This window comes from Armigeres subalbatus, chromosome 2 (assembly GCF_024139115.2).
Source record: "Armigeres subalbatus isolate Guangzhou_Male chromosome 2, GZ_Asu_2, whole genome shotgun sequence".
Classification (NCBI taxonomy): Eukaryota; Metazoa; Arthropoda; class Insecta; order Diptera; family Culicidae; genus Armigeres; species Armigeres subalbatus.
The window spans coordinates 265,864,929-265,879,211 of NC_085140.1; the positions used below are offsets into that span (position 1 = coordinate 265,864,929).

Here is a 14,283-nt window from a genome sequence, read left to right on the forward strand (position 1 = left end):
CCATTTCCAGTTTCACAGTAGCCGGGCAGCTTGGTAGCCAAATGGCGTCAGACAGCGGTACCAAGATCGACATAGGCGCACGGATCAAGAAAGCAAGGGCTGCCTTTGCGAGTTTAAGAAATATCTGAAAAAACAGGCAAATAAGTGAACGCACCAAAATACGAATTTTCAACTCTAACGTGAAATCTGTGCTGTTATACGCTAGCGAAACATGGTGTGTATCAGTGGAGAACACTCAACGGCTGCAGGTGTTCATTAACAGATGCCTGCGGTATATAATTCGGGCCTGGTGGCCTCACAACTGGATCTCAAACAACGAGCTCCATCGTTGTTGTCACCAGAGGCCGATAGCAACAGAAATTCGGGGTCGGAAGTGAGGCTGGGTCAGCCACACTCTACGTATGGTCGGAAACGAGATCTGTAAACAAGCATTAGACTGGAACCCAGCGGGACACCGCAGCAGAGGCAGACCCAGAGGCTCTTGGTGGCGAAGCCTCAATAAAGAAATAAAAGAAATCGACCAAAATCTAACCTGGCAACAGGTTAAAGCGATAGCTGGGCAACGCTTAGGATGGAGATCTTTCAAGTCGGCCCTTTGCACCACCGGAGGTATGCAGGATTCATAAGTAAGTAAAGGACCCGTAAAGCTGGTAGATCACTTTTACGTAGAGTTTTACGCAGTAAGATCTACCAAACCGAGCCCTAGCTTAATCCATTTTTCAAGCTAGGGCAATAAGTTGTGGTATTTCAAGGATTTATCGTATACCTCTCTACTAATTGCTGTTTTTTTAATTATAACCAAATTAATTTTACCCTGCACATGGTTGAAAGATCAAATTCCTCTCGTTTGAGGCTAAATTGTATGCAGCGGAAACAGATTTTCTAGTAATTAGTTATAAAACCAGGGCCCATCGACCTAGGCTGAACTAATTGCTCGAAAAAGTTCGAGTTGGGGTTCTATGGATGTACTAACTCTTCATGAACTGGTAAACAATGGTAGTTCGAGGAACACACGAAAATTCTTGTTACTGAACAACTTCTCTAGATTGAAATGGTCTTGTAGATAGAGCTAAATCTCGGGTTTGTAGCTTTTCTGGTGATATTCTAGAAGCAAGACAAGAATGTGGCTAGGGCTCCGATGCATGGCCAATTAACAGTATTACTGTTCCTTCATGCATTCTCATAATTTCGATCGTTTTACTACGGTTTATAGCACTATGCAACTTCTAAGCACTAAGCACTACGCAAATGACCAAAAAAAAACTTTAGAGTGGGGTTTCACTTGACAAAAAAATGTTTTCTTTGTAAAACGAAAAAAAAAAAAGATTCTATAAGCTTCGGAAATGGGCAAAACAAGATCGTGCTTACATAGCACACGTATAGCAAAAGTTAAGTTGGGGTGCTGACAACCGACCAGTGCCGGCAACCGACCACCTTCCCCCAAATAATTCCTGGATTCAAGGAATTTCAGAGGATTTCTTGAAGGATTTACCAGAGGAATGCCTGAGAGAACTTTCAATGAAATTCCTAGACGAATATCCGGAAGAATTCTTGGAAAAACTTCCCAAGTTGTCAAAGAGTCAAAGAAATTCCTAGACGAATATCCGGAAGAATTCTTGGAAAAACTTCCCAAGGAACTACCTTGGAGAATGTCCTTGAGCAACATTCGAACAAATCCCTGGATGTACATGCGTACGAGTTCCTGTAGGAATTCTTGAAAGAACTTTCGGAGGAATTCCTGGACGAATTTCCGAAAAAAAAATCGAGAAGAAAATCCAGAAAATTTCTAATGCATGAAACTAGTTCATGCCGATCGACGCAGCGCGCATGTTGACAATGATCTATCACTCACCGATCAAATTTCAGTCGTCGTTCAGGTCTGATCCCAATTGCACAGGATGGGGACATGAGATTTGTTTTTCATCGTCAGTGTGCACTAGGGTAGTTCACATTTGAAAAATGTTCGCAAATTTCACCTCCCATGTGTCTATCAGCTTCTTTTTGATGATTTAGGAGTCCTGGCAAAATTTCAGGCAATTTGGAGATGGTTTATGGGTGGCGCAAAAGCAATTTATGTTTATATAGAAATTTATATGGAAAAAAAAATAAAATTTGTTCAAATTCTCCTACAAATGTCAAATATTCAAGAATTCAAATTATTATCCGTGTCAAGAAAATTATAATTTTGACCGTTGAACAACACCCAAGTTCGTGTTTCATTACGGTGGAATTAACCTTTTCACGGTGTCTCTGTGGGAAAATGTTACATATTTCACAAAAATAAGTACGTCTGAAAAACCCACTAAGCAAGAGTATGAACTCTCCTTTTCCATGTCGTGGATACATTAAAATCTTCTAAGGGGGGATCAGAACAATTTTTATTTTATTCATTTTATTATTTTCAGTACAAATTCCATAAAATTCGTGAATGGTAGCCCTTTTGAACCCCGCAAAAATGACCCCGATAGAACATTTTGTAAATGGATTTACGTGAAAGAGGAAAACCTATATTTTCATGTCGTGGGTGATTGAGAGTTTGATTTTTTTTAATGAGGTCCTTCTGCCTTGAAAAAAATAGCCATTTTCAATAGTTTCACGTTGATAATTAACAGTTTCAATGGATTTGGATAATTGCAAGATAGTGTTCCAATCGATTGATAAAAAATAGACTAAAAAAACTCTCTCTGAAAAAATTTTCTTAATAAATTGAGAAATTGTCATTAAAGAGATCAAGGAATAAACAATAAAAAAATATGAAATTTTCCCTAAATAGGGTAGAGAACCATTTGGGCAGCACCCCCTATTCCCGTCAGCAACGTTCATTACTCGAGCGCATTGCATCCGAATTACTTGTTTTTTAGTACATGGTTAGTTTCTGTCGATATCTAGTGATGTACAAACAATCAAGCCATTTGGTTGGAACGCGGTCGAGTTATCAACGTTGTGGACGGGAATAGGGGGTGCTGCCCAAATGGTTCCGCTCCCTAATTCAAAATTTCCGCAGAACAAAAATAAACTTCAGAAGCAGAATTTTCCATTAAAAATCAAAATGTTCCATTGAAAAATATACAAAATTTCCATAAATAAATCAATATTAGCAATAAACAGTTACGAAATTGTCCACAAAATATTTTTTCCACAAAAAAATAATAAAAAGCAATAAAAAATAAAATAAGAACATTTCCATAAAAAATATAAAAAAGCAATAAAACTGACCTTTTTAAACATAGATGACCCCTTCTTTTAAAGCGTTCATTGTTAATGGAACATTTAATCAATTTGATTGCTTTTTTTGCATTTTTTATAAATTTTTTTCTTTCATAGATGACTGCTTCTTTGAAAGCGTTTATTGTTCATGGAAAATTTAATCAATTTGATTGTTTTTTTTGTGGATTTTATTTTTTATTTTTCTAAGACTCTTAGTTGAGGAAAGTTTCTAATTTTTTATGGAAAATATTGTGTAAAATTTTGTAATTGTTTATTGCCAATATGAGTTTATTGGCGGAAATTTTGTATTCTTTTCTATGGAACATTTTGATTTCTTTTTGAAAAATTATTCTTTTATAATTTCAATTTTTGCTAATTAATTTTTGTTTTGTGGAAAATTCTTAATTGTTCATGGACATTTTGGGTTGTTTAGGGAAATTTCATACCTATTTATTGCCAATACCCTGCTTTCTTTATTGGCAATTTCCTATTTTGTTATGGAAAATTTCTAATTACTTATGGAATCTTATTTTATGTGTTCGATTCCTGCCCCGGTTAGGAAAAAACGTTTTGTGGTCGAAAAATTCTCCACTGGCCCACTGGGTGTTCAGACTGTACGACCTCTGGTCGAAGACGTTGTTCCTCTTAAAAAAAAAACAAAGAAAAAAAGATAAAGGTGCTGTTCTCGTTTGAAATCTCGTCTAATTTCGTGAAGGTCTCGGGTTTGGAAATTTTCGTTTTACACCCTGTATCCGTGCCTTCCCCTTAGACGTAGTTTACATCAAAAATTTGTATTTTGTCAATAACTTTTGAGTGATATCTGTCTAATTTTTAATAGAAAAAAATTTGACAGGATTCCCCGTTGAATGTTTCGAGCAAATGTTTTAAATCATCCTTGAGTATAGAAACTTTTAGAGTTTTTTTGTACTGGAGAGGGACAATATTTGGGCATACTGGAAAATATAAACTACACGCATAATAAAACCAATGAACAGCTATGAAAATAACTGAACAAACAACTGAAATTTATTTCAAACACATGTACAACTAAGGCATGATAAAATTCATTAAAATTAACAACAGAAGCGTAAACATCATAGTAAAATTAGGTCAGATTTGGAGATGTCGGTACTTGAAAATCATACAGCTCGCCGAACATTCTTCTGCTTCGCCGAATACTTCTCGCACGCCGTCGCACTATGACGCGCCATATGACGCTCCTTTTCAAACGGCTTACCACATTTGGAGCATCTCACGGTCCAATCATGGTGGCCAGTGTTTCGCCGATGAATTCCCAGATAGACCTTCGTCTTGAAGCTCTTACCACATTCGCAGCTGTGCTTTCGATCCTCGGTGTGGGTCTTCCAATGACTAACAAGCTGACGCGGGTACTGGAAGCGCTTGAAGCACTTCTCGCATCTGTACGAATTGCGCTGATCACCGTCGGATTCTTCAGCCGAAGGATGGGAGATAGTGTCAGTGTGGCTGGTGTCCAGTACGTTTCCAGATTCAACAGCGAAAGCTGATTGGTTGGGAAGCGTCGGGTACTCCATGAAGACCCAGTCGTTGTGGCTGAAAAAGTTGTTCTTTCAAATTAGTTTCAAAATAGAGGCATTGGCTATTTGGAAAAATACTATTTCGTTATTACTTAGGTTAGGGGTCTTTCACAAACTACATAACGCTTTGGGAGGAGGGAGAAAGTCAGGCCGAGTGTTACGGTCCATACAAAAAAAATAAACCTTTCATACAAAAAGCAACGGTGGATGGTGTGCAAAACTGTGTGAAGATTTCAGGCGAACACTCCAGTTCGTTCGATTCGCGTCGGGGAATAAGACAAGGTGATGGACTTTCGTGCCTGTTATTCAACATTGCGCTAGAAGGTGTTATGCGGAGAGCCGGGTGTAACAGCCGGGGTACGATTTTCAACAGATCCAGTCAATTTATTTGCTTCGCGGATGACATGGACATTGTCGGCCGAACATTTGCAAAGGTGGCAGAACTGTACACCCGCCTGAAACGTGAAGCAACAAAAGTTGGACTGGTGGTGAATGCGTCAAAGACAAAGTATATGCTTGTGGGCGGAACCGAGCGCGACAGGGCCCGCCTGGGAAGCAGTGTTACGATAGACGGGGAAACCTTCGAGGTGGTCGAGGAATTCGTCTACCTCGGATCCTTGCTAACGGCTGACAACAACGTTAGTCGTGAAATACGAAGGCGCATCATCTGTGGAAGTCGGGCCTACTACGGGCTCCAGAAGAAACTGCGGTCGAAAAAGATTCGCCACCGCACCAAATGTGTCATGTACAAGACGCTTATAAGACCGGTTGTCCTCTACGGACATGAAACATGGACAATGCTCGAGGAGGACTTGCAAGCACTCAAGTATTCGAGAGACGGGTGCTTAGGACCATCTTTGGCGGTGTGCGAGAAGACGGTGTGTGGCGGCGAAGAATTAACCATGAGCTCGCCCAACTCTATGGCGAACCCAGTATCCAGAAGGTAGCTAAAGCCGGAAGGGTACGATGGGCAGGACATGTTGCAAGAATGCCGGACAGCAACCCTGCAAAGATGGTGTTCGCTTCCGATCCGGCAGGTACGAGACGGCGTGGAGCGCAGCGAGCGAGATGGGCAGACCAGGTGCAGAACGACTTGGCGAGCATGGGGCGTATCCGAGGATGGAGAGATGCGGCCTCGAACCGTGCATTGTGGCGTCAAATTGTTGATTCAGTGTTATCTGTTTAGATGTTAACTAAATAAATGAAATGAATACAAAAAGTGTTACGAAAGGCGGGGTGGGGGTTTAAAATCATCAAATTTAGAGTTACGTTATTCGTGAAAGAGCCCTTATATAACTAGCACTTAAATGCCAATGATAAAGGAGAGAAGATTAGCAAAATTGTCTCGCATCACTACACGTTCAGAAAACAAACCTATGTTATGTTAATACACGAGCTACCTAATACAAGTGTGGTTACGCCAGAAGCAAACCCAGAAGCATCAAGCCAGATCAAGAAGCCGCATCGTTCTCCTTTATTGACCGTTGGGGATAAGTTTTACGCATACAGGTATAGGGGAACTGTACCGGTTTTGGCCATGTTCCTAATTTGGCCAATTTTGCGAATAACTCCAAAAATAAAGCGATTCGGGATGGTTTTATTAGTTCCAACAAGAGATATATCCCTCACGATTCAACGCTGCTTTTAACTGATCGATTATTTTGGAAAAATATGTATTTTTCAGGGTTGGCCAAAATGGGCACTAAGTTGACCAAAACCAGTGCACTTCCCCTACCTCGATTTTTTTCTGAACGAACTTGGAATATCAAACTGGTAAAAAAACTGAAATATCAAAAAGAAGACTTTGTATTCAAATAAATGTTATTGAATATCTCGGTATTTATATTCGTTCAGCTAGAGGCTTACGGATTATACTGATGCTGTACGGTAAGAAGAGAATTTGATTAATCTGGAATATAAGTTTGCAGTTCTCAAATGAATTTCTGCTTAAAGAAGGTTATCAATGATGCAGGCAGCAAGACTTTGAATTTTATGATGAATTTTAGTTGATAGATAAGAATGAATTCTTTTTTTTTTCATAGCTCTACTGGAACTTGTCCTGCTTCTCAACTTGTATCTTGTATGGCAAGTACAATGGACATTTCGAAACCAGTCGGCAAATACGATCCTGTTTTACGAATATAGCTTAAAATATTCACAACAATTTATTTTGAAACATTGATTATTCCACCTAACAGGTGAGGCTGCAATCGTCACAGAAGAAAATGACTCTGATATGTGTTTCTGTGAGACTGTTTCTACGCATTTTTTGTATAAAAAACATGTTTTGGCCATAACTTCTGACCCCATAGTCCGATCCGGCCAATTTTCAATAGGAGACAATGGGATTAAATTCTCCGTCTAATTCAATTCGCTGCCATCGAATCGATGAAGGATAAAATGTTTATTTTTGTTATTTTTTTTTATTATTATTTTAATTATTATGTTGGTAGGCACTGGAGTTAGAATTCGTGATCCAATATCAGGGATTGAAACCAAAGGAGAATGAAAAAATCTCTCACTTATCATGTCTGTATACACTCCCCATGATTTCATAGTTTACGTATCAACAATTCGAAATTTCAGCGAATTTAACTTACTACGCGTTTGTTAAAGTAATTCAACCGCTGCAACATCGATACGTTGCTTGTTCCAAGCCTAAAAACATGGTACCCAACATAAAATGAGCAAGAATAAAACGTTTTATCACACCCCAACGGCGGGGATCGCCTATCCGAATCAGCTTTTTTCCAACAAGTGCGATTGACTTGTTTTCATCGCTTGTTATGGTTCGAAGAGGTATTTGCCTCTTTTTATCGCTATTCTTTATATTTATATTATGCGAGAAAACTAGCTTATTTCTCCCTTTTATTAGGAAAGGAATTTGTATTCTCTCATGCGTTACGAAAATTCTTAAAAAAAAGGAATTTTATTTTCGCGCTCTCAAAAAAACGCTCATAGGGTAACGATGGTATTTTGGACATCTGAATATATTTTGGACTTTTGTCTATTTTTTCTTCAATTTGTTACATAAATATGGTGGTGGTGAGAAATGTGATTATGAAAGAAACTAAACAGACACATGATTCCTATTTATTTGAAGAACGCTAAGTAGAAAAACAAGCAAAATATAGCCAAAAGTCCAAATTTATTTTATAATTTATTTTAAAAGACATCATTTACCCTACATATGTGGACCTGTGTGCCGATTGAAAATTCATCGGCGGTGGCCAGCGGCGGCTGCGTGGCAGCGTCACGCCGTTGTTGGTAATCGGCGGCGGCGTGAGTTTATTTTTTATATTAGAAATTCTCCGAAATTCTTCCACAAATTCCACCACCAAGTTTCTCCGAGAATTCCTTTGGAAGTTACTTCGGCAATTCCTCTGGAAGTTCCTCCGGGAATTCCTACGGAAGTTCCTCCGGGAAATTCTCGGGAAGTTCCTCCAGAAATTTCTCGGGAAGTTCCTCCACGAATTCCTCCGGAAGTCTTTCCGGTAATTCCTTTAGAAGTTCCTCTACGAATTCCTCCGAAAGATCCTCCGGAAGTACCTCCTGCAGTTCTTCCGAAAGAACTCCGGGAATTTCTCAGGAAGTTCCTCCGGGAATTCCACCAAAAGTTCCATCGGGAATTTCTCCGGAAATACCTCAAGGAATTCTTCCGGAAGTTCCTCTGGGATTTCTTCCGGCGGAAGTTTCTCCAGGAATCCTCTGTGAACGTATTTTCATAAAACCCCGTTTTTGATCAAAAAAGAATGAAAGCCAAAATCTCAAACGCTCCTCCGAAAGTTCCACCAGGAATTCCTCCGAAAGTTCCTTCAAGAATTCTTTGGGAAGTTTCTCCAAGAATTCCTCCAGAAGTTTCTCCAAGAATTCCTCCGGAAGTTCCTCCAAGAGCTCGTCCAGGAATTTATCCGGAAGTTCCTCCAGAGATTCCTCCGGAAGTTTTTATAAGAATGCCTCAGGAAGTTTCTCCAAGAATACCTCTGAAAGTTTGCTCGGGAAATCCCCGGGAAGTCCTGTAACTTCTTAAATAATTTCCCATAGAATTTCTTCTACAATTATCTCTGGGCCTCCCCAAAAAACCCTCCTAGAACACTTCACAAACGACTTCGCAAACTCTACAGAGAGTGAGGACTCATCCAAACCACGAGGGCATGGAATTTCACTAAACCCACTTCCCAGGAACTCTCCAGGAAAATTGTTCAGTAATTCGTTCTTCTTATGGAAATTATATTGTGGAATCAAGATCTAGAAAATCTAAAGCATACTCTTCTGGAAATTCCCCCAGAAATTCCTATCCCAAAAATCAACCAAAGATTCTCCCGGAAAGACGCTCATAAATAAATCCTCCTGAAACTTAGTTTTCCGGGAATTTATTTAGGAATTCTTCCGAAAATTTCTCCAAGAACTCCTAGAAACTCCTATAATAATCTCCTCGGAAATTCCTCTGGAAATTATTTAAGTGATTCCCCCGGAAATCTCCACTGTAACTTCTTTAGAAATTCTCCAAGAATTCGCCCAGAAAATCAAACAGGATTTTTTCCGGAAAACTACCTAGAAAATTCCTCCGACATATCATAAAGAAATTACTCTGGAAATTGTCCTGCTTTTTCTTAAAAAACACTTTTTTATAAATTCTCCAAGACTTCTCATAAAAATGCCTGCAAGAATATCCGCGAGACTCCTTAAAAAAACTAAAAAAAATTCTCTAGAACATTCCTCAAGGAACTCCGAGAAATGCTTTTTTTATTATTTACTAAAGAGGCTTGCAGCTCTATGCTCACTTCTGGGCCGGAAATTTTCTCTTTCATGAAGAATTCACGACGGAATTTCGGAGGAAATATGCGAAGGAGTTCAGGAAAGATTTCAATGAGCAATGCATAAAGTATTTGTTGAAGAAAGTCGCAAAAGAATTTCTGGTTTGTAGCTCAGATTTTTGTTGTGTAAATTCTTGAATAAATTTCGTATGGATTGCTCGATGAAATTTTCTTGCAGGACTTGCAGAAATTTAAAAAAAAATGCTGAGTTTTCAAACGAACTTTAAATGAAATTCTGATAATATTTCCAGACCAAAATATTCCGGTACGAACTACCGAAACAGTTCTAGGAGCAATTCTTTGAACCCCTGAAGAAGAAAAGTCAGGTGGATTTTGTTTGAATAAATATTGTTTTGATTGACCGAGCATACGTACAACAAAAGATCTAGTGGTTCCCCATCAAACAATTTAGGCCAACGCATATGCTCAATGAAATAAGCCCTTCATTAACTTTTAATGTTTGTTTTGTCTAGACTTTATCGGAAATGAGAAGGAAAGAGGCATAATTCATCAGGCCAGGCCGTTCATTCGGAGTTAGGGACGTCATATTGCAAGCTTCAGTGTTGTACCGAGCCTGACGAAATGACGATACGATATAACCATATTTTCTGTTGGCGTTGGCCGGAAAGATGCATCCTTTGAAAGAAAGAATCATATTCTACCTTAACTGACTAAACGCTTGAATTGAAAGCAGGAACCATATTGTCTTTTGCTTTCTGACGAGCTAATGCATTCTTAGAAAGAAGAGATCATATCTTCCATTGCCTTAAACTGAGCAAATGTCTGAATTGAATAAGGGAACCACATTCTCTCTTGCCTTCTGTCGGGCAAATGCATCCTTTGATAGAAGGTGTTATATCGTCTCTTTCATTGAACTGAATAAATGCATACATTAAGAATAAGAACCATACATATTCTTCCTTGTGTTATGCCGGGTAAATACATTATTTGAAAAAAATACATCGTTTCTTCCTTTGTCATATGCCGAGAAAATTCATCCTTTGAAGAAGGAAGCGTATGCTTTTTAGGCTCTGTCTCATTTGGAGAATTAAACTTAAAAGTGACAGTTCGAAAATTAGCAAATAACCCAGTCATAAGAATGGCTGGTGCTACCCAGCAATTCCAATAAGACATCGATGCAAAATGATTCGATATCTGTCAAAAGTAATCTTGCTCTGCGAGCAGGGTTATTTGATAATTATTGAAATGTCACTTTTAAGTTTAATTTCAGTTTAATTCTCCAAATGAGACAGACCCTTAGACTTACGCTCGACAAAGTGTGCTTTTGAAGAGTTGATTATATCTCCTGCAGGAAAAACTTATAGAACATTTTTGCTCTTATAGAGTACTAACACTTTTGTTATTCGAGTTTCCGTCTTTTGTAGTTTGTGTTAGTCAACGACGATCTTGCTTCTGACCCAGTACCGAAATCGATGATCACACAACTATTATGCCAAATGAACATTGTGCCAAACGGCCGTTATGCCAAACAATCTCCATGCCAAACGCCGTTATGCCAAAATGACCTACCACCATCTCATACACTGAATCATATATTTAATGGAAATTCATGAGGAAAGAATTGCCGCACCACATGTTTTGATGTAAGAAAGGAATTGTCCCCTTCTACAGGTTCCTCAATGGCACCTCATAGGCTCCAAGGGGCAATGTAGTCGTAAATCGAGTTCAAGCGCATAACCATCTATTTGGTGAAAAATCAACGACGTGTTTTGGTGTAAAAACGGAAATGTCCTCTTCAACAGGTTCCCTGGGGACAACTTACAGATTCCAAGAGTGACCAATATGGTCGATAATCGATTTGAACCCATAATTGAAAGTCATGAAGGAAAAGCTGCCGCACAGCATATTTTAGTGCAAAATGAAAATGTATCATTCTACGGGTTCGCCGAGGGCACCTTGCAGGTTCCAGGAGTGGCCAATATAGTCGATATTCGATTTCAAGCGCATAATAATCTATTTGGTGAAAAATCACGACGAAAAAGCCGTCGCATGGCATATTTTGGTGTAAAAACGGAAGTGTCCCCTTCTACGGGTTTCCCGAGGACACTTTGCTGGTTCTAGGAGTGTCCAATATAGTTGAGATTTACGGAGACGAGCCAGCCTAGGGCTGAAAGTCTCCTTAATAAAGACACAAAAAAAAGTTGAGCTTTGATTTCAAATGCATAACCATCCACTTGATGAGAAATCATGAAGAAAGAGCTACCACACGGAGTATTTTGGTGAAAAATGGAAATGTCCTCTTCTACGGGTTCCACGGGGATACCTCATAGGTTCCAAGAGAGGCCAACGAGGTCTATAATCTATTTCAAGGGCATGGCCGGGTATACCCCGTTTGGCATAAGTACGTTAGGCATAAGGACGAAAGGCATTATTACGTTACGCATAACGGACGTTAGGCATAATGGACATTAGGCATAATGGACGTTAGGCATAACGGACGTTAGGCATAAAATGACCCAAAGAACAGCCTATGACATAAAGAATGCAGAATTATGCCAAACGTCCATTATGCCTAACTTACGTATGCCTAACGTCCTTATGCCTAACGTACTTATGCCTAGCGATGCGGACCCGGCATGGCCATTTATTTGATGAAAAATCACGACGAAAGAGCCGTCGCACGACATATTTTTGTATAAAAATAGAAATGTCCCCTTCTACGGGTTTCCCGAGAACACCTTGCAGGTTCCAGGAGTGGCCATTTCGATCCGAAACTCTGTTTTGGACCATACATCCCTGTTTTATGAGAATCTATGATAGATTACCCATCGAAAGACAGATATAGAGCGATTTTTATGCTCCCCTTATATGACCCACAAGGTCACCGTGGTACCATCGTGCGGGGCTTCTTTTGACAAATTTGGGGCTACTTTGGACATTTTGAAACAAGAATTATAACATAAATTACTATCAAATTTCCATTATCACCATTCAGGTGTATTGTTGATAGATGGATGCCTACTTTCTGTTTCAAATTTTGCATTTATTTCGATTATTTTTTTCAGAAAATTAAAAATCCCAAGTAGCCCCCGTAATCAAAAGAAGCCCCGCACGACGGTAGTCGTTTCCCGGGGATCATTGTCTCCGGAACCAGCATATCACCACATAGCCACCAAATTTATGAATTTATCTTTCGAAATATATGTAAACTTAGTGATTCTGATATAATTTGACTATTCTACAAGCTTTTTCATTTCTGGATCAATATGACCCTAACATCTTATTCGTAAGGTTTTCCTCCTATATGTCTTGTCGGATGGTGGAATAAAAAAGCATCACCCAGCCCCCATTTTGTTTTCGCGCTGCTGTCAGGGCCATTAGGCAAAAACATGCGGTAAGATTTTTTTTAAGTATATATGTAGCACAGACGAATGAATCACGATGTATATTAAATTTAATTGAAAGAAAATATTTAAAATATTATTATCACGAACAATGTGATAGTGCATGTTCAGCTTCACTCACTGATGAATTTAAAAAAAAAAAAGGAGTAACAACTGTTTTCGTGGGTCAAGTAAGTTGCAACATATCTTCAGAAAACAAAACAAAGCAGTTATGGCAGCAGTGTGATAATATTGTTCAGATTCAATTTTATAATCAATCTCCCTGTACAATTTCATTCACTGCCGATTCTTCTGTAATGTCGTTTTTGGTTATTGGTGGGGTTCGCCAGAGATCCACCATTAAAGCCGGCAAAACGTTCAGTTATTAAGTCGAGATGGAACGCAAACCGCCATCATAACCTCAGCGAGGTCCGCTTTGATTAATTTGCAAAATCAAATCTATGTTTACATTTAGATTTTTTATCATTTAACTCATAATATTGTGGAGTATAATAATATGAGCAGTGAGAGAAGAAAATGCTTTTTTGTCACGTTCATATTTCAATTTCAACATGTGATTCGTACTGAGCATATGGAGAATATGGTATTTTTATAAACAATAAGATAAAATAACTTACAATTCAACCTGAACTGAATTCAGCTCATCCGCACTGTTACCCGGGGAGCTTGTAACAACGGGGGCCAAAACGTGGCCGCTTCTTGTTCGTGTTCCCGAAACGACTTGTACGAACGGGGACCAAAACAGTTCGCAGAACAGCTCTGAAAACAAAAGAATTAAAAATATGCTACAATTTGAAAACATTCTTTCAAGTACCATCCCATTGATTATTGTTCTGATGAATGAAGTTGTTGTAACGCGAGGACAAATAATTTTTCGGCATGGTAAAGAACTATAGGTACTTCCTAACCTGAATAATTGGGATAAAATTCAATTCTAAATGATTGAACAATATAACAACACTTCCGGTTCAGTTGCGCGATGCACGAAGACTGCGTTTCTCGAGTTTCTCAATGACGTGACGAGTAGAAAGTAAACAAACGCATGCAGCATCCGCTCGAGCATCCTCAGCATTCATTTCTTTCTGCTTTCTTAATAGGTCGTATTTTCATTATTTATATTCTAAGTTTATAGAAAATTTATTTTATCTAAGCGTGATTCTGCTCGTATAATGTGACATGTAGAGTAACTTTGATCTCAGTAGACTGCCGTTAATACGCCACTCACCATACTTTCGATAGTTTACAGTCAATTCAACTCGTTTGCTACAATTTTGTTGGGCGTCCACTAGTTAAATTGCACTCCATTTAAACGATTTAAACCAGAGTCATTCACAATAA

The 14,283-nt window shown here is 38.9% G+C and overlaps 1 protein-coding gene across 1 annotated transcript; it reads right to left on the bottom strand.

The window, feature by feature from the left end:
* Nucleotides 1-4,263: 4,263 nt before the first annotated feature.
* On the bottom strand, nucleotides 4,264-13,921 carry LOC134216284 (zinc finger protein 79-like). Its single transcript, XM_062695213.1, has 3 exons — nucleotides 13,760-13,921; nucleotides 13,563-13,704; nucleotides 4,264-4,779 (listed from the first exon to the last, which is right to left on the bottom strand). The coding sequence occupies exons 1-3, from the start codon at nucleotides 13,824-13,826 to the stop codon at nucleotides 4,347-4,349; spliced, it is 642 nt and encodes a 213-aa protein (XP_062551197.1). The 5' UTR covers nucleotides 13,827-13,921; the 3' UTR covers nucleotides 4,264-4,346.
* Between the last annotated feature and the right edge of the window lie 362 nt (nucleotides 13,922-14,283).

Excerpts from the sequence above, each read along its gene's own strand:
- LOC134216284 (XM_062695213.1), bottom strand. The coding sequence starts at position 13,826 with ATGCCGAAAAATTATTTGTCCTCGCGTTACAACAACTTCATTCATCAG. Across the intron at positions 13,705-13,759 it reads GAACAATAATCAATGGGATG|AGCTGTTCTGCGAACTGTTT; the intron begins GTACTTGAAAGA and ends TTTTGTTTTCAG. Across the intron at positions 4,780-13,562 it reads AATTCAGTTCAGGTTGAATT|CCACAACGACTGGGTCTTCA; the intron begins GTAAGTTATTTT and ends CAACTTTTTCAG.